Source organism: Oreochromis niloticus, linkage group LG12 (assembly GCF_001858045.2).
Source record: "Oreochromis niloticus isolate F11D_XX linkage group LG12, O_niloticus_UMD_NMBU, whole genome shotgun sequence".
NCBI classification, from domain to species: Eukaryota; Metazoa; Chordata; class Actinopteri; order Cichliformes; family Cichlidae; genus Oreochromis; species Oreochromis niloticus.
The window spans coordinates 33,850,782-33,870,486 of NC_031977.2; the positions used below are offsets into that span (position 1 = coordinate 33,850,782).

The 19,705-nt window shown below is 42.2% G+C and overlaps 1 protein-coding gene and 1 long non-coding RNA gene across 2 annotated transcripts in view; one reads left to right on the forward strand and one right to left on the reverse strand.

Moving 5' to 3' along the window:
- Nucleotides 1-19,518, forward strand: part of bmp2k (BMP2 inducible kinase) — a 57,491-nt gene extending 37,973 nt beyond the window's left edge. The window contains exons 7-16 of the mRNA XM_019365699.2: nucleotides 1,151-1,283; nucleotides 2,309-2,412; nucleotides 2,498-2,577; nucleotides 2,771-2,919; nucleotides 3,334-3,536; nucleotides 3,634-3,861; nucleotides 6,383-6,624; nucleotides 6,946-7,112; nucleotides 7,528-7,647; nucleotides 15,838-19,518. Coding sequence (XP_019221244.1) covers nucleotides 1,151-1,283; nucleotides 2,309-2,412; nucleotides 2,498-2,577; nucleotides 2,771-2,919; nucleotides 3,334-3,536; nucleotides 3,634-3,861; nucleotides 6,383-6,624; nucleotides 6,946-7,112; nucleotides 7,528-7,647; nucleotides 15,838-17,213 — 2,802 coding nt within the window. The 3' untranslated portion in view covers nucleotides 17,214-19,518. The remainder of the gene's footprint in view (nucleotides 1-1,150; nucleotides 1,284-2,308; nucleotides 2,413-2,497; nucleotides 2,578-2,770; nucleotides 2,920-3,333; nucleotides 3,537-3,633; nucleotides 3,862-6,382; nucleotides 6,625-6,945; nucleotides 7,113-7,527; nucleotides 7,648-15,837) is intronic.
- On the reverse strand, nucleotides 9,448-15,831 carry LOC106098183 (uncharacterized). The gene is made up of 3 exons (XR_003222404.1): nucleotides 12,491-15,831; nucleotides 12,219-12,368; nucleotides 9,448-12,072 (listed from the first exon to the last, which is right to left on the reverse strand). It is a non-coding gene; the product is annotated as an uncharacterized LOC106098183 (long non-coding RNA).
- Nucleotides 19,519-19,705: the final 187 nt, after the last annotated feature.

Consider the following 19,705-nt stretch of genomic DNA (forward strand, 5'->3'; position numbering starts at 1 on the left):
GCTGTGCCTCACACACATTTCTTAAGCGTTTATTCCTACTTTGTGGGGTTGTTTGGTGGTCATGCTGTCTCACTTAGATTAAGAGTTTAGCATCAGCCTGGATTAGCTTGTTAAGGAGAGTGGTGCAGACTATCATCAGACGGAGCGCTTAAAGGGAAACAGTTCCCTAATGGTGCGGCTAATTCCAAAGTCTCTTTCATCTCAAACTGCATGGTCAGCAGATATGCTGGATACTGGAGCCAAATATAGCTTAAGCTGAATATATGTTTTAGTTCAGAGCACTTTTGCATGCCGGTTTGTTTGGACAGCCATACTGCCTGCAGAGCAGACTCTGGGCCTGATTTTGTAAACGCAGTTTTTTAGCCTGTGACATGAATAAAAATATTAATTATTTTCTAATAAGGACCTGTGCACCTCTGTAGGAAGAGAAAGGAAGCATCATTTCCAGTTTCTTGATCTATTCAGTGATTGTAGAAGTCCATTTTTCTTTTATTTTAATGTGATGAATACCAATGAGCACCATTGATAATTCTCCTGCAAACATCATCTTAGACCTCTTACAAAGACTTCTTGTATCCTTTAATGGTAATCTTGATTTGTTTTCTATTTAAGCCTTTCAGTCAATTTTATCACAAGCCACCAAATTACTGAAAACATCTTAAAGATAATTTCAGTGGTTCAGTAATTCCGCAAACATGCATTTAAAGTTTATCACTGTTGTTTGTATCTTCATTGTCTCAGGGCAAGGAGGAAAGCACCCAGGGTCTGATGGGTATTTTGGGTACTTACGGAGTTTTGCTTTAAATCCTTTGGGCTGTTTGGGCTTAGTGTGAAAAAACCTAGTATTTCTTCAGTTATAAACAAAATGTGTCTGCACCAAAAACTTCCATGGCATCCAGTGTTTAATGAAATGTTTCATCAATATTATTATTATTATTATTAGCTACTTTATTTTGGAAGAAAATGAAGTGGAGTTTGAATTGAAAACATGCATACACTCCTCACGCTGGGTGTTTTGGGTTTTGCGATAGAATACACACTAACAAAACTTGGGTATGATGTTGGCACTGGGACTGAGTCTCTAGCAGTGCCCACCCTCAAAGTAACTGGATACAGGTGTTTGACCAGATTGTTTGTGTTTTCTCCGCAGGCACTTGGATGCTTGTTGTACAAGCTGTGTTTCTTCGCACTTCCATTTGGGGAGAGTCAAGTCGCCATATGTGATGGAACCTTTATCGTTCCAGATAACTCCAAATTCTCCTTCAAGTTGCACTGTTTAATCAGTAAGTTGGAGTTTAACGTGTCACACGGAGCAGCTGAATACAGCTTTATAGTTATTAATAACTGTCCAGAATAACTTTCATTTGTTTTTTCTGCGGTATGTCTTTTTTTGATTCAGTAGTTATTTAACATTATTTTGTAAACTAGCAAAATATTCTGTCTGTAATTTGTCTCCCACATTTGCAGATTATCAAAGATGAGAAAAAATGTTGTTTAAATTGGAAATCCCACATTATGGAGCTTGACTTTAGGCTTGACCGTACCAAATGTTACTTTGATGTAATTTCACAGATAAATATAAAAAATACAAAGCCAGGTTACAGTTTCCACCTTTTTAGTGTGGTTTCTTTTCCGTTGCTGTCACCCACAGAGTGATCTCTTTCAGTCTTTTTTTTTTTTTTTTTTTTTTTTTTTTTTTAATGCATTTACCCAACTCAAGCCTGTTTGAACCAGTTGAGGACCGTCAGTCACGTTTGTGCTCAAGTTATTTCACTTCCCCAAATGTATCCTGTGGCGAGCTTCCTTTTTAAAACACTTGACAAACAGCTCCACCAAGTGGTCGAGGGAAGGCGATACATGCCGAATACGTGTTGTTCTCCACCGGAGTTGATATAGTTAAGCTTTTTAAAAATGTATTTTTTTTTAATATAAATATATTTTTAGTTTAGCTTTACTTACTTTGCAGAGTGGGTTTGCTGGTTTCTGTTTCATTCTTCTGGATTGAAAATGTTTAGTTTTAAAAGAAAAGTTTTCTCTTAATTATTATAATGTCAGGGTCAAGAATTAGGAATTTAGACAAGATATTACAACAGCTCAATAGTGTAGTGGTGTACACAATTACCCAACAAGCAAAAGATCAGTGAACAAATGCATGAAAGTGGTTTCAAGTAGTTTCTTTTTTTCAACTGTCTAGTTTTTACTTTTGTTTCAAGTAACTGAAACTTCCTTTTAGTTTTAGTTAACTATAGAAATCTTGCTCTTGAAGTGTATAAAGTGACCTCTTTTTTTTTTATTTAATCTTCTTCAGGATATATGCTCGAACCAGACCAGGAGAAGAGACCTGACATTTACCAAGTGTCCTATTTTGCCTTCAAATTAGCTGGAAAAGACTGTCCAGTGCCAAATCTCTTCGTAAGTCACAGGCATAAAACAGTCAGCATGTCCTTAGCCTTTCCTCACTGGCTTATTAAAATGAACCTCCCTGCTGTTTATCTAGAACTCTCCCATCCCGACGTCACTCCCTGAACCTCTGACAGCCAGCGAGGTCGCTGCTAAGAAGAGCTTGACGAAAGCCAGGTGCTGCTCACCGACAGTTTTATTATGTATAAACTGAAAATGGGAATGATGGATTACTTTAATCTTATGTGTTCATTTTTTATTTTATTGTTTTTTTCACCTCTTGAGATCACAGCCTGTCAGCTGTTACAAGGGCACATAGTAAAGTTCTTCCTGCACATGCTGAGGGACACTTTTGCTTCCTCCTTTACAGGATCACAGACTCTGTGGGCCCAACGGAAACATCGATAGCTCCCAGACAGCGGCCAAAGGCTGCAAACAGTAATGTCCTGCCTCTCACCAACACTGTCACCCCTGTCAAGATGACCGTGCCTTCAGCACCCGTCAGCAACGGCCAGAAAGGTTTGTTAAACTTCAGTAGAATCGAATTTTTACATCTAAGAAAATGTCTTAAAGGAGTTTGTTAAAAGTCTTCATTTCGACAAAATACAATACAGACTATATACACAGTATTATTTTCAAACAAACCAAAACACATTTCTTAAAATTACTGAAAATTATTTATGAGTTTGCATAAATTCCAGAACTAAATATCTTCTAAATGAGGATAATGCTGCAATGTTTTGGTCATTGCCTACATCCACAGATGAGGATGAGAATGTTGATTGACTGGTAAATCGACAGCTTCACCAGCTCAGCTCTCGTCACCATGTGATATCTGAATGTATAAACCCCTAGACCTCCTGGATTCAGATTTACTTGTTATTTCCTTTTCTGGAGTCTAAAGAACAAACACTGTTCATCTGTACCTCTCAGCTCCCACTCCTGGCTCTGGGCAACCATCCATACAGTCTCAGCCTCAGCAACAGCCTCAGCCACAGGCCAGCAGTCAACAACACAGAGTCCTGCAGCAGCTACAACCTGGTGATTTGCGTCTGCAGCAGCTACAACAGCATCACCACCACCACCAGGCAGTGCAGCAACAACATGCAAATGCACAGCAACTCCAATACCTCCAGGTACATCACACAATGATCCCAGTTATTATGCATCAGTCATTTTTAAGCCATCACTTGGAGGCAATGTTTTCCATACTTTTTTACATTTTGATTTCAGTACCAACAGGCTGTGCAGCAGTCGCTTCAGCTTCAGCAGCAGCAGCAGCAACAGCAACAGCAGCAGGCAATGCTCCAGCAGCAGCAGCAGCAGCAGGCCATGCTCCAACAACAGCAGCAGCAACAGGCCATGCTTCAGCAGCAGCAACAACAGGCCATGCTCCAACAGCAGCAGCAGCAGCAGATGATGTATCAGCAGCAGGTTGCTCAGGCTCAGTACGCCGCCATGGTGAGTCCTTTCAGAGGTCTAGATGTGACACCAAAACCCCCAGTGATGCAATAAGATACCCTAAAGTTCGGTGACTGCATCCATAATGTTTAAAAAGGATGTTTGGTTTAATTCAACATCTTTGTTTTGTGCACCCGTGGACCACTTCCACTGCTCGTGCAGTTTCTCCTGCTGAAGAGAGCTGGGTCTCCAGCCAAGACCCAGAAACCAAACAACAGTTCAGTCACAGAAATGGCTCTGCTTTCCCAGTCTATCCACCTGTAGTCATGTAGCTCCAATGCTCAATATTTAAAAATCAAAAAGGTAATACTTGACTTGGACAGATCTCAATTTCAAATTCTCAGTTTGTTCTGGCCATATCAACAAACATGTGGCCCCTTTTGGCCTTGTGCGGCTTGGCTTATGTGGAGTCTGCTCTCGAATCGACAGCCATCAAATTGAATTTGCTTTTTGTTCAAGCGACTGAGAAAACCGTGACAGCATTTCAGAGCAGAAGACTTTATCCAAAACTGCAGTAAATAGTTTGAGCAAATGACAGCGAAACACATGGAGACACAGCGTGAAATAACACGGAGCTGAATATTTCATTTAATGTCATAATGGCCTAAATTTGCTCTCTGTTCCAAACACTGGCAGCCAGTCCTCCTCCCTCGAATCTCCTCATGTCTGTGCCAAGCAGCATTGGAAGCAGACGCTCAAACTTCCTACTGAATCTGTCCAAATATTCTGAAAACTAGTATTTACTGAATCAAACACACAAACACAGGTCCTCCAAATGTGCACTGTAAGGGCGGCGCAATTTTTAGTCTGTTTCCCACCGAACGCGTACCATCTGTTTTATTTCAGAGGCAATCTGGTCTGAGCGAAGCCACGAGGGGATCGAACAGAGGGTGAAATGGAGCAGTTTTATCTATGTTGCGTTCTGACATATGAAGCGGTTCATATTCAGGGGAAGAGGCGAGTGCTCAGAATTACTGTTCTTATTCCCAAGATACCTGCTTAGTGTTTAAAAAGCAGCATTTCCACACCGATCTTAGACCTGCTCCTTATTGTGAGGAAGACGCATTGCACATTTGTAATATGGTTTAATGACATTGGATCAGTTTCATTTGTTCGGTACTTTAAATGCACAACAGCAGTGTGAAAAAACTGCTTTACAAACTTGGAGAGTAGAGAAAATCTTGGATGACTAGAAGATTCAGAGAAAAACCAACAGGTAAACCATAAACTGTATTTAAAAATGTTCCAAATTTCACTCATTTCATCATCTTTTGCAGAATTTATTTTATATACTACTCAAACAAATTAAAGGAACACTTTGGAAACTCATCAGATTGCAATGGGGGAACAAATTATGCTAGATATCTGCACTGATATGGACTGGGTAAAAGACTGCCACATCATTTTATAGAACTTAAAATTATTAACCTGCAGAGCCCTGAATTCAAAGACGCACTGAAAATCAGTGAAAAACTGATACACCAGACTGGTCCGTTTTGCCAAAATTTCATTGCAGCAACTTAAAAAGGTACTTTGCCCCTGTGCGCTTGTTTGCATGCTCTTAATGAGACGATGGATGGTGTCCTCCGGGATCTCTTCCCAGATCATGAGTGATCAGATGACCCTAAACATGAAGACCCAGGGGTTTTCTATTGGATTTAGGTCAGGCAAGCGTTAAGGGACAGTCAGTGTTATCAATTACTTCATCCTCCAAGCATTGTTGTGCACCAGGAGGAACCCTGGACCCACTGCTCCAGCATAGGGTTTGACTGTGGGTCCAAGGCTTTCATCCTCATACCTTCTGGCAGTTAGGGTGCCTATCCTGTAGAGGTCTGTGCATCCCTACATGGATATCCCTTCCCAGACCATCACTGACCATAGCACCAAACTGTTCATGCTGAACGATGTTACATGCAGCATGGCGTTCTTCACGGCTTCTCCAGACCCCTTCACATCTGTCACATGTGCTCAGGGTGAACCTGCTCTCTTCTGTGGTGGACCTGCCAACCTCGTGAAGTCTCTTTTTGGTTGTTTGGTCAGAAAGATTCACACCAGTGGCCTTCTGTAGGGTTCTGGCAGTGTTCATCCTGTTCCACCTTGTACAAAGAAGTAGATACCGGCCCTGCTGATGAGTTAAGGGCCTTCTCTGGCCCTGTCCAGCTCTCCTAAAATAACTGTCTCCTGGAATCTCCCACGTGATCTCGAGACTAGTGCAGCTGATCAGATCAATATCCCAGAACTTTAACTGACTTTAGCACCTTGTTTCGCACTCTCTGATTGGCCAGAAAATTGATCTGTTAGCCATATTTTGAGTTAGTCGTTATTAGTTGATGTGTTCAGTTTGGTGTTCGATGTGCTGTTTGACTTTCATTCCCTCATCCCTCCCCTCCACCGTGTCCCCAGCTTTCCAAATCCAGAACTGGTTTCTAACAACATTTCATCATCATAATGCGCCATGAAATCAATGGTCCGTCCCTCATTCCCTTCCCCCCTTCTTCTCCCTCTCTTCCTTCCCTAACAGCTGCAACAGTACCAACAGGCTTTTGTCCAGCAACAACAGCAGCATCAGCAACATCATCAACAACATCCACAGCAGCAGCAGCATCATCCTGCTCAGCAGCCTCTCCCCTATATGTCTTCCCCTCTTGAGTTCCAGATCCCTCTGGGTTCCTACAATGCGACCACACCCACCACAGGAACTGGAGCTGGTACTGGCCAGATGGGGGGGCCATCTCCTGTGGATCCCTCATACACTAACCCCAGGTAATGTCCTCTGTCCTTTGAATCTGTTTGTGGAAGTGAAATTAGATTGCTTCCCTTCTACATGTGAAAGTATTTCCCTTCTTTCCATTTTTAAGCATGTAGAAAGTTTTTATGTGATGTGAAAATGGGATTTAAATTAAACATCTGTATGTTAAAGATGGATGCAAGCACCGTGACCTCAGCCATTTCTTCTCACTTCAGCATTGGGTTTTTTCAGTCCCATCGGTTGTTTGGAAAACGCACGCAGTTTATGAAGACTTAGAAATATCTAATTGATATCGTCTCTAATGTGGTCTGTTTGCTGTCCTCTCTCTGCCGTAGGAACCCTCTGCTGTCCACAGATGGGGTTACCCCACCTTTGCAGAGCTGCAGCAGTGCAGTCAGCAACCCTCCCGATATGTCAGGCTGGAACCCTTTCGGAGAGGACAACTTTTCTAAATTGACCGAGGAGGAGCTGCTTGACCGGGAATTTGACATGCTCAGAGCAAGCAAGTGAACTCTAATGTTTTAACTCTTTTGTAATTTCAAGAAAAGAAAGAAAAGAGGTGATTGTTTGAAAAGTGTTGCCATAGACGGAGAAATTTTCTGTAAACATTTCAGTTCCTCGTGAATGTCTTTTTCAGATGAAGGGAAAAATCTGGCACGTGAACCACATGATTGTGTATCACCGTGTTTATTTAGCTTTTTAACCAGATGGAGAATAAACATTTTTCTGTTGTTAAAATAGCAGATTTTGGGCATTGTGCTCTTACTGAGTGTATTCTCAGAGCTGTGGGAGTCTGTACATATTTGAGGGAACATTTATCAGTAACACCCACAATCATATGCAACAATATTTAATTTCAAAACTACTTCTATCACCTCGTAGCTGTAGATGATCTAATTGTGATCTTTTATGTACAGAGAAGCCAGTGGAGAGGACAACGAGCGTGGAAACTGACCGACCGCCGCCTGCTGCCTCCGCAGCCAAGCCCCTTCCTCCAGAGGATCTCTTCGGCTCAGTCCCATTTGTGGCCAACGCAGGCAAGTCTTAGAGGAGTCTCTACCGTGAGGACCCAACACTGTGGAGCCACCTGCCCCCCCCAGTCTGTCCTCTTCCTGCCCTCCCCCATCCCAGTCTTCTCCCCTCACCTGACCTCTGGTCAGAAGCTCCTATGCCACAAGGACCCAGCAGTGGGCCATTTAAAACCAATGATCAGTCAGATTTGTGTTGTTTCCTAATGTTAGTTGGAAGATTTAGATGCACCTATGCTGTCATTATGAATCATATTATTAATAATAATGATAATAATAATGATTAAAAAAAGTGAATTGCAGCTTTTGCTCCTCTGTGGTTAAAATAGGAAGCGAAGGAGTAGCAGGTGTGTTGGTGCATTCAGTGCAGTGAAGTTTAACAGAGGGCTTATTAATGAAAATATAATGTCTCGTTGGAACAAACCTTTATGCAAGTCAGATGGAAGTCCACTCATAAACACGTCTCTCTCCACATGGCTGGAGCAAGGTACTAACACAGAATAGTCAGAGGTATATGCTCATTGTGAGGCACTTTGGATTAAATTACACTTTGAACAAAAGTGCATTTAAAAAAAAAAAAAAAAAAAAAAAAAAGTTTGGTGAGAAGCAAAAACTTCTGTGTCCAGCTTGGACAAGAGCTGGATGAAACTGCTGTTTAAAAGCAATATGAAATGTCACATGGTCGGTACTACAAAGGGCTGAGTGATGTTTAAATGTCAGTTATTTAGTTTCTGACTGGTGAATAAATAAATACAAAGGCCATCTAATTAAAAGAATTTCAGGAGTCATACAAATATTTTTTTCTTCATGGTGTTAAATTTTGAAGCAAATTCATTTTAGCACCATTTGAATTTAACAGTATTACAGTTGTCTTAATAAAGCGGGTTATTCGGTGTTCAGCCAAACGCTTGAGGTACTTTCGGACCTTTGCAGTTCCTCTGACTCGGACAGGAAGTCGCACCTTTCTGTATGTCTGCACTTCAGGAATGAGGCCATAAAGTTCACAGACAACTCCAGCACAAGAGGAGCCTTTAGTGACGTTGGTGTTTGCTGTGGCAGCACTGACAGCTTGCATATTTACAGATAAATACAATAAAATTTGCTCTAAAATTGTTGAAGTCCAGGCTTTAAGAATGTGATTTGGACTCATCAGGTCAAATATTGTTATTTTTCTGACTTCAGAGCCAAGTTGGAGTGTTTGCGTGGTTTGCTAATAAAATGGAAAAGAGCTAAATAACGGTTTTCAGGTATTACCTCTGTGCTAATCAATAAACTGTACCTAATACCTCTTATTTTGTTTGAGCTGCTCTTTAAGGTGGAACAAATCAAAGAAATTAACAGCTTTCAAGAAACAACTGTAATGCTCCTATCCTAATGGTGTTATTACATTTAACCTAAAAGGGAGAAGTCTTTTTGGCATGAAGTCAGTGTCAGTGTATTTTCACGTTTACCAGTTGGAGTTCTTTGACGTAGTCGTAGTTGTCATCACTGTGAAGTCCAGCTGCGTTCCTGGGAAGATCCATAGATTTAAACCAGACCTGTACATCAAGGAGTCACTCACAGTGAGGCAATAAAGGACATTATTACTGCATAGTAAATTACAACCCCCCACAGCTCCTTCCTCAGTCTGTCTTTTCTAAATTTTCTCAGTTTTCATCAGAAAGGAACTAAAAAGCTCTGATCGTTGGAACTCTTTGGTCCGAAAGCGTCTGTTTTACTTGCAACTTTGTAAACATGTTTTATTTTGCATAATTTACCATATCGGAGAGTTGGTGCTATATATTTGGTGTTGGGGACTAATCAAACATGTAGCTGAGATGATCTCACACCCATCTTTCAGCTCCTGTATTATTACGATGTCTGTTGAACCATCACTCAGCCCTGGTACTAACAAACTCCACTTTGAGGAGGGGGGAAAAAAGCAAACTTGAACTTCCAAAGTTATGGCTCGTCGCCGTTTGTTTACATGACGATACTGTCGCCCCTGCAAAGATTCCTCACACGTTGCACGATAGTTTTTCCGAAGCCTCAAATGTTCTTCACATGTGGAGTGTGCACTTTACTGTGGAGGCCGACGTCATAACCTGATTTGGCTTCATTAACCGGTCAGACTGCTTGTGGTTCACCCCCTCCCCTCCTCCCCTCCTCCCCTAACACAGATCACAGCCTTGTTAAAGCAATGTGAATATCTGAGCGCAGTATTTCTACATTTATCACATCGGTGGCAGCAATAAGCTTCTGTGCCTCTGTACTCTTCCTGCTCCTTAAATGTGAATTGATAAATGTTTTGATAGGTGATTTAGACACGCTGTTTATAATTAATGGAATATATTTAATGATTAATCCTGAAACACTTTATTTTCTAAAGGAGAGTGAGTGTTTTTTCTTTGCTCTCTCTCTACAGTAAATTCATCTCAAACACGCAGGCTTAATGCAAATCCAGCTTAGAGTAGATTAAGACAAGGTAACAATGCAATATAACCCTATAAGCACTTGAATGTAAGTGTGGAAATATTTTATCGTCTTCACTTATTACTTAAGGAATATAAAAATCTATACAAGTTCAAATTGGATAAAACGAAAAACCAAAAAAGAAGCCAAAAAAAATTAAAGGGACTTTTGTACCGAGCTGATGCAGAAAGGTCAAACCCACTTTGTTGGGACTCATTCCTTCAGGCTGGCATGAAAAAATTTGCAGCAAATTTTGGAGCAGCCTCTTCGCTCATGTGTTTGTGCCATCGGTTAGTTTAGTGGTTTTTGTTTTGTTTCTTTAAAGGCCGCTGCTGACTTTAAAAACCGTATCGGGTCAGGTTTTATTTTCCGTGATTTGATATCGGGCTCCAGCTCCACCTGCTGGTCCACTGCAGCTCTGCGTCTGAGCGTTAAACCCTAATAAATATCCAGTTTGTGATTTGAGTGTTTCTGGTGTTGGCGACTCGTACTTGTTGCGTCAGGCAGGTCATACCTGCTGCCAGACGGTGGGGAAGTTCATTTTAATCCTGTTTGATGACCAACATAGCTGACAGTATTATTTTTTTTTTTTTTTTTTTTTTTTTTACAAAGGAACTACATTTTATAAAAAGACTAGTGTGCTGGTTTACTTTACAGGAAATTCCATAAAATCTAACTTTAAATCTATCAAGCACAGATAACAGGGTGCCCGTCATAACCCTTAAAGATCTCTGAGTAACTTTAAGAGGTCTAATTGTCACGGCGGATTACGACATGTTATAGGTAATCTTAACCTTTAAGTAACTGTGCTAATTTATCCGCTTCCTTTATCCGTGACAGATTTACTCAGTGTTTTCATGCAGTTAATTTACCTGCTTAGAAAATTATAGTGGATACAAAAACTTGTATGGTTAATGAAAGGATGTGGGTTTTTTTCTTTCTTTGCCACAACAACGGACCAAAAAAGTGATTAAAGTAGATCCCACTCATATAAAGGATGACGGTTTTTATAGGGAGCTGCCACAGCTCGACTTGACTCTAACTTTCGTTATTGTTTTAATTGTTTTATGTTGAATACAGCTGGCTGATGGCACGTTCTCTTGTTTAAATGTTGAATTCTTATTTTTGGTCAAAAATGGAGGAAATTTTGATTTATTCTTTTTTTTGTTTGTTTTATTCTTTCTTTTTATACATATTTGAATCCATACAATCCTAAAGGGCTGTATGTTTGTTGATCCTCACTGTGCTGCTGTTTATCCGCCTTAGGGCAGCAAGTGAGCGTTTTCCTTGGCACTCATCTGTGCACACCTGAACCATATCACATTGTAATGAATATAGTCGCTGGTAATTTGTGTTTAGCTGAAGGTAAGTTTGGAGTTAAAGCTGCTTGATGCTTCTGTTCCACCTCATTTTCCGCTCATATCACTGCCTGCCTTTACTGGGGCCTTTTTTGGAAAAACTGCTTCATTTAAGTTTTTTTTTTTGTTTGTTTGTTTTTTTTGTTTTTATTATTTTTAATTTTATTATTTTCATTTTTCATTTAGTGAGACAGCCATTCTCAGAAACATCTTGTTCATGTGTATTGGTGGATGGGTCTCTAGCTCGGACAGGTGAACCATCAGAGCCAAAAACAAGTGAAAGGGACAGCCAGTGTTATTAATGCACTTTATTTTATTTTGAAAGTGCAGTGAAACAGGAAGTACTGTCCCAGGATCTGTAGGATGATGATGTTTTATATTGTTTACATTTGCAACTTTTCTGTGCTCTTTCCTCTCTGTCTCGGGGCGTTGTTTCCCCCCTTTGTTACTATATTTTTGTTTTATTTTTTGTTAGCCTTAAATCATGCAGATGTGTTAGGAAGCCTCCAATAAGATGACTTAAACTATTGGACTTTTTTTTTAAACTTTAATTTTCATTAGAAGTGTTGGAAAAATGTCACAACTCTTCAGCTTTAGTTGACTCCAGCAGCTCCTGGTACCTCTCCTGCAGAAAGACAACAACCTATAGATCAGTAGTCTTCTTGTTTTTGCAGCAGACTATGTAAAAGGTCCTGTATCATACTGTGAGTGTGAATGTACTTCTTTATAGAATGTTACTGATGAATAAAAAAATCCAAAATCAATACTCACTTTGGTTCCTTTTTTATCCTTAAAGAGAATCTTAGTCTTTCCACCACTACACCACGAGCAAGATGTTCCTGATGTTAGGATGGCTGTCTTAAGTGTCGCCCCGTCCAGCTCGAACTGAAAGCTGAGCATGTTTGAGATGCTGTGCAACAGCTGGTTGGCAAAACGAGAGTGTGAAACAGAAACAGAAGCAGCGACGCATGCATCCGTCACTCGCTTGGTTAAGGGTGCATTTCTGCAAACTTTAGCAACAAAGACATTTTCAAGTCTCTTACATGCATTTTGGCTCCAGTTCTTCTGTTAAATCGGTGAATCTTCCATATAAAGGGGTAGATGTGAATCTGATTTTGCCCCTATGCCTAGTCTGCTGGAAACCTGATGGAGATTAAAGCTCTGAACATGATGAGTTCAGCGTGGTTAATCCTCGTTTGCAGGTTTAGTTCTGGACGAACTTTGTGTTTCATGTTCTCGTCATTTCCTTCTGTGGTGGAATTTTGACCATATTTGTATATCCGCCTATCAGGATGCTGTATGTGAGTAAAACTCTTATACTGCAAAGAAATACCAAAGAGGCTTTGAATATGCTGCAGTTCACGATGGATGATCCAGCAGTGCACATGCACTCTCTCATTTGTCAATCAAGCCCCCTTTCTCATTATGTCGTAGCCCCTCCTACCAGAGATGCGAGGAAGGAGTTGAGACCACAGGTGTATTAGCTATTATTATAACTCACTGAAGTTCCTCCGTCCCAGCCCTGATTCTGTGGTTTGGAAGAACCCAGAAAGGGTTCTGACAGCGATGATGATTTAGATCTCACAGGCCTGAAGCCATGTCAATTAAATACGACACGTTGCACAACTGATTCATAAAATGTTTTTTTTCCTTAATTTTATTATTTCAGGTGTAACAGGTGCTCATCGTGTTTTCTGTTTAGGGTCAATTTTAATTCGGCGTGATGCAAAGTGATGAGTTGCACAAACAAGTTTTCATCTTGAATGACTGAAACAACATCAAAAGGAGAAGTTTTGTATATTCCAGCTGTGAGGCACACCTGTACAAACACTTCTGCAAAGGATGCACCTGTTCCTCCTCCTACAGCCTCCTCTCCTCCCTCATCTAAATGCATTTAGGAATCAACACGGTGTACTGGATAGAGGAGGCGTTCCAGACCATCCAGCAGCTACAGTTTTACAGACGCGTCCCTCTCCAAAATCGTTAACCTGAACCCTGCAGGATAAAATGTAATGTGGGCGTTCCCGTTTGGCTCGCCGTCGCTCGGTTCACCTCTCAGCGGCCTCGTCAAATCAATCTGTGCTCGGCGGTGGTTGTTCGGCGAGGGAACGGACTTCTGTAAGCCCCTGCTGCTCTCGTTCATTTCTAACAGATTTTTATCTCCCGTCACACAAGAGAACAATCACACGCATGTTTTCGCCACTTATTTGTATCTTTAAGAGATCAGACGCAGCCTGTAATCCTTCAGAATCTCCCCCCACCCCACTGGAGGAACACTGACAAAACAAATCCGCGTGGCTCTGACATCTTCTCTCATGATTAAAGATGTTTCTATTGTTTGGCGGGATCGCCTCGTTCCGGGAGGTGAGCATGATTACAAGTTCTAATCCGGGTGGGCCGAGCAGATGCAGAGCAGCTCGGACTTCTTATCTTTGAGTGCTGCCTTGTTTGATTTATCGGCAGCAAAGCTTTTGGCTGATCCGCCGTCACGTCCTGCCAGTTTGGACGCTTGGTTTCCATTTTCATGTTCGCAGCAGGGGGTCGTTCTCTTCTTCTCTTTTTCCCAGCGTTCCTCTAATAGGGAACAATGAATTGGCTCATTGTATATGGCACCGTTTATCTTCAATACAATTGGAGACTATCCACTCGCTAATTAGGATAATTTCTAAGTTGCCATTATGCAAATCTCTTGGACATAAATTTACACACTGAAGGCAGAAATTTTTCCTCCAAATGCCAAAATACATGTAAGAATTTCCAAAAATGCAGAGTTTAAATAAGAGAACAAAGCTTCCTTTTTCAAGTCTAAAGGGACGCTCACAGCTTAAATCTCTAAACTTTAAAAGTAATTCTGTGAATCTTGAAAAGCTGCTCGTCTTATTTCCCCGGCCTCTAAGCTCGCTCTTCATATGGCAGGATCAGACAGAAGTCAGAGCAGCTTTTAGACCATATTGACTTTTGCGATTGCACTTCTGCTTCAGTATAAGGCAAAGTTTTGGGCAGTTGTTTGTGTGGGGAAGTTGGCGTATAAGCCGAGTAATCCTGGGTAGTGCCTCCATAATACAGCGGTCAAAGAGGCAGCGGGAGGCATCAGGACTCGATCTGTCACTCATCATTGACTTTTGATATTAGTAGCAAAATTGATTGAATCAGTTGTTTCACAAAAACCACAATCAGTTTTCACCCATTTGGACACAATTTAACAGTTTTCCTGCAAAATTCAAAATGCATTCACACTGTGATTCAGGTGTAATGTGGACAACAGGAGGCAGAGCTCAAACACCAGTGCAGCACAGACTTGAGCTCTTAAACAAGACAGCTCTGATATCAGCCATTCAGAGGGCACAGCCAGCCAGAGTGAGCTGAAGGTTGGTACCAACGATGGATGGAAGCAGTCTGAGAGGCGGCGGACGAAGACGAGAAGGAAAGATCGATTTCAGACCGAAATAGTTTTTCTACATAGAAGTGAAATGAAAAGGAGGAACTGTAGAGCATTAGATTCAGACTGCCTGAGTGTCACTCATACAAGTGACTCATTCCATGTTTTCATGTGTTCAGCTTAACCTTAAAATGATGTTTGATAAGAAAAATGTGAAACTGGACTCCAACCAGAGCACCTCGGCATTTACAACAACTTCAGGAGATAATCTACATGAAATTTTAACAGCTGGCTCATTTAAGCTCAGTTTTTTAAAACTTCAACCACTCCAAGACACGGGTAAAAACTATGAATTTCCCTTTGGGATCAATAAAGTTATTCTTACGAGTCACAGCCAAAATATTTTGTGTTGTAGAGGAACAAACTGGCATTGAGACCCTGGATGTCTGCTCTGTGGACATCTGTGGAATTCACTGGGTAAAACGTTTAGGGCTCTCGACACCATGTGGGATGGATGCTGCTCAGTATGAGTCGGATTATATGAAAAAATCTTTGATGACCTGCGTTTTGATACCAGCCTCGTCTTCTACCTGCGAGTCCTCCTGAGTCAAAATGATTTTCTAATATAAGCATGTTAAACCTGCTGTCAGCTGGGAGACGTCACTGATTTTCCATAAAATAGCTCTTTTATGTTAACGTTGCACAGGAGTTTTGGGGGGATTGGTCCATCTGATTTCTTTCTTTGTTTTTGTAACACTACAGTCTAGATACATGAGTAGCAAAGACTTGAGTTACACGTCCTGCAGTGTTATTATTCTGACTGGTTTTGTGTGATCTGAAGTCATTGCAGGTTTGTGAGGTTTTCTAAATGAAAAATTGAGTTTTGTTTTTGGAGAGATCAGAAAAGGGTTGGATGTCTTCAAGAAATTTGACTTGGCAGTTGTTAAAACTATCAAACATCTGGAAGGATCAGGGGTTAACATCTGTATTATCTGTGTTTTGTTTCTGCAGGTACCAGCGCGCAGAAGGCCGAGCCGACCAGCGAGGAGGTCGGCGTTCCTGAACCTGCTGAGAGTCTGCAGCCGACCCACAAGGAGCACAAACCAAGCAGGAAGACCAACTGCAGGCCCGGCGACGAGTCCGACAGCGACTTCGAGTCCGACCCTCCTTCACCTAAGAGCAGCGAGGACGAAGAGCCGGAGGAAGAGGAGGCGTTGAATAGCGAACATGGTGAAGACACCGAGCCAGAGAATTTTGGACAGAGGCCTTTGCTGATGGACTCTGAGGAGGAGGGAGAGGAGGATGAAGACAAACACAGCTCAGATTCAGACTATGATGCCAGCAGGGTGAAGAACCGCTCAAAGAAACCTGCAGGAGCTAAAGGAGCGACTGCTGCCACCAGGAGTCCTCCTTCTGGGATGGCTCTGATCACGCCCCCAGAGTCACCTGGTGGAGCGAGAGCTGTGGAGCCTGTGGATGTTTTTGGTGCTGTGCCCTTTGTCGGAGGAGCCTCGCCTGTGGAACCTCCAGAGACCACAGATATCTTCACTAAAGCACCTTTCAAGGTCGGCCATGAGCAGCAGGCGGCAGACGAGTTTGACGTTTTTACCAAAGCGCCGTTCAACCGGAACCTCTCGAGGTCGAGCAGGAGCGGCGGTGACGTCCCCATGGGCCAAACGCCGCCAGTTTCTCCTGAGGGCATTGATGTTTTTGGCTTCTCTCCCTTCCAGCCAAGCCCCGCCGCCCCACCTCCCACCACCTCCAGAAGTGCCGAAGACATCTTCCGGACACCCTTCGAGGAGTCGGCGAGTCCTCAGCAGCAGAGGCTGAAGCAGCGCAGCCTTCAAAAGCTGTCATCCCGCCAGAGGAAGACCAAACAGGAAGCCACGGCTGGGGGCAGTAATGGCAAGCGGCACCATGGCACACCGACCGGAGGTCGCAAGACTAACAAGCCGACCTATCGCACGCCCGAACGAGTCCGCAGACACAAGAAGGTCGGCCGCAGAGACTCGCAGAGCAGCAACGAGTTCCTCAGCACCTCTGACTCTAAGGAGAACATCAGTGTGGATATAACGATGGCCGAGGGAGCGTCTCTGCCGGTGGACGACGCCCTTTTAGACCCGTTTGGAGCCAAACCCTTTCACCCTCAGGACGGCGGCCGACACAGCCAGTACCAAGGCCTCAGCGACGGTAAAGGTGACATCGGCACGGCCAACGGTAAGTCCTGGACAGGCTCTCTGCACGGAGAGAGCCGAATCATGGATGACTTTGGGGCGGTGCCCTTCACAGAACTGGTCATCCACAGTGGACCTCAGCAGCAGGCGGCGCCCTCACAGCCGCTGGACCTCGACCCCTTCGGAGCCGCACCTTTCCCCTCAAAGCAGTGACTCCAATTGCGTCTTCCCGCTCTGTCAGCTGCTTTCTTTTTCTTGGTTTGGGATCATTTTTAACCAACAAGCTAAAACTTTTTTCTAAGAGCATTTTAATACACCAGAGTCTGGATAACAAACCCTGTGGAGTGCGAGTGGTGTTTCCACATATCCTTCAGCTGCACATGTTTTTGAAAAGCCTTTAATGCTGCATCTGAACGCTGTTTGGAACCAAAAGAAACCCACTCAAAAAAAAAATGTGATTCTGAGCTTCGCGTTTGACCGCTTGACTCGCTGTGAAAAGCTCTCTCCGGCCTGCCTTCTGATCTGCCGACATGTTTTTGTTTTTAGCACCACGAAGCCTTACCTGAGCTCGGCTCTGCCTTGCTTCATAGTACCTCAGAAACCACGACGCCGTCAGCCTCGCGCGTCTTTTGAAATCATTTGGGAGTTTTCCTGAACCTCTTAGTTCTATTTTAGATTCTTCTCTATGCATAATGTCACAGTAGTCTTTATGCAGCTAAATGTGGGTGTGGTTTGTGATGCATTAGAAGGGACTGAATCTTGTTCTTCTTCTTGGAGCTCTTAATCGGGTCAGGTTTAAATTTAGGATCTTAACTTTTTTTTTTTCCTAGCAGTAAGAACTCTTTTTTTATTTTTTAAATAAGTTACAACTCAACATTTCTCTGTTAGAAATAAAACACACAAAGCCACGTTAGAGGACTAGTTTAGGATTTATGAGCCCTGCAGAACTCGAGCTGTTCCACTGTTTTCCCGGCATTGTCACTGACCTCGGCATTTTACATCATCGGGAATTTTGCCATTGGTAAACTGATAGGTTTGCAGGTTTAGTCTGAACAAGTCCCATGAAAGAACTAAAGCCAATCAAGTGTTTCAAGTAATTTTCGCTCCAACCCCAAACGTTTGTAGCTGTTACATGACTGAGGTGCATGTGAGACTGGCTCACATTAGCTGCTCTGTAAAGGTGCTTGTTGTACATTTGTATATTTAAAAGTAGCGTAAAAGCTTTAAAATTGACTAAAAATGTCACCAGAATGTGAAGAAATAACTGCTACGACAAAAAGGACTTGGTGCCGAAGCGATATTGACTGAAGTTGAATTAGAGCGGGGCTGTACTTTTATGTAATACCAATCAGCGCCACAAGATGGTGCTGTGAGTCTGTGTAACCTGAATTAAACTGGGTGTTGTAAAAACCTCTTGAGAAAATTAGGGGTATGAATTAAGAAGAAAAGGTGAAATAACAGCAGCACACACCTTAAATCATTTCAGCACGCCCCCTGGTGGTGAAAGATTTGATGAAGGTAGATAATACCACTAACCTGCTCGCTTCAAAGTCTGTGCTGAATTCAGACAAAACCCGTACTTGGAGGTACTTTTTAAGATTATGCATGTCGAAGTCAAGTCAAACCTTCACCACCAGGTGGCAGCGTTTTTGCTAACGGGTGTGTTGATGTTTTTTTTAAGATTCATGTTGCTGCTACTGTTAACTTTTTTTTAAAACCAGGTTTCTCAAGAAGCTTTGCAAGACCACAGCTGTAGTCAGAGATGAATTTGAAGTCAAATTTACCTCCTTTTTCTATCACTTTCCCTTAACCTTGAAACAGGAAGTAGAATTTATAAGGATTTATGAGAAGAAGCTATAAAGGATAATTTGGTTGGTTGGTTTTTGAACGACTTTTAAACTGAGAATTTAGAAAAAGTGGACGTACTGTGTGCTACGTGTGAGAGAGATAAACCCGACTCGCTTCTCTTGGGTTTTCATTTAACCCCGTCTGTGAACGCAGCCCCACTCAGACTAGTTTTTATGGAAGGTCTTTGAGAGCAATAGTTTGGTGTTAGAAAGAAGAACCGTACTGTTCAGAGCTTTAAATAATTCATATTTAGAGGCGCTGCTATAAAGCTCATCTTTGTAGCCAGGAGGCATAAAAAAATTAGAAAATGGCACCCGAACTTTTAGTTATTTTGTGGCCGTTTGATAATTAAAACTGTACTTTATGTTTAAAGAAATAAAATCCCACTTAAAAATCGTAACTGGTTAAAATAGTTTTCATACAGTCCGTGTTTTTGTGCCAACTGATTTATGGTGCTGACCAACAAGTTATTTTGTCTGCTTCACCATCATGTGTGGGTAATTCCTGGAAATGAGTTTATGGAGTAGATTTAACTATGAATGAAGTAAGAAGAGTGGCAGGGATCTTTTTCCGCCTCCTTAAAATATCAGACTGCTCTTTTAAAAACAGAAAATTCCTCATGGCGCTTTATTAAGGACCCTACAGTAATACAGGCCGGGGAGCAGATTCAGACTGTGGGGGGGAAACGATGCGTTGGATGACGGTGGATCATTCGATGTTTGCTTCTGCAGCGAGCGTAGTACTCGTGGCAGCAGGACTCTGTATGTGGGACAGGTTTTATTGGGCTCTGATTACTTGAGTCACGGTTTCGTGTCTTGATGGGATTTGTTCACAGTTTGTTTTTTTGTCTTTGCAGA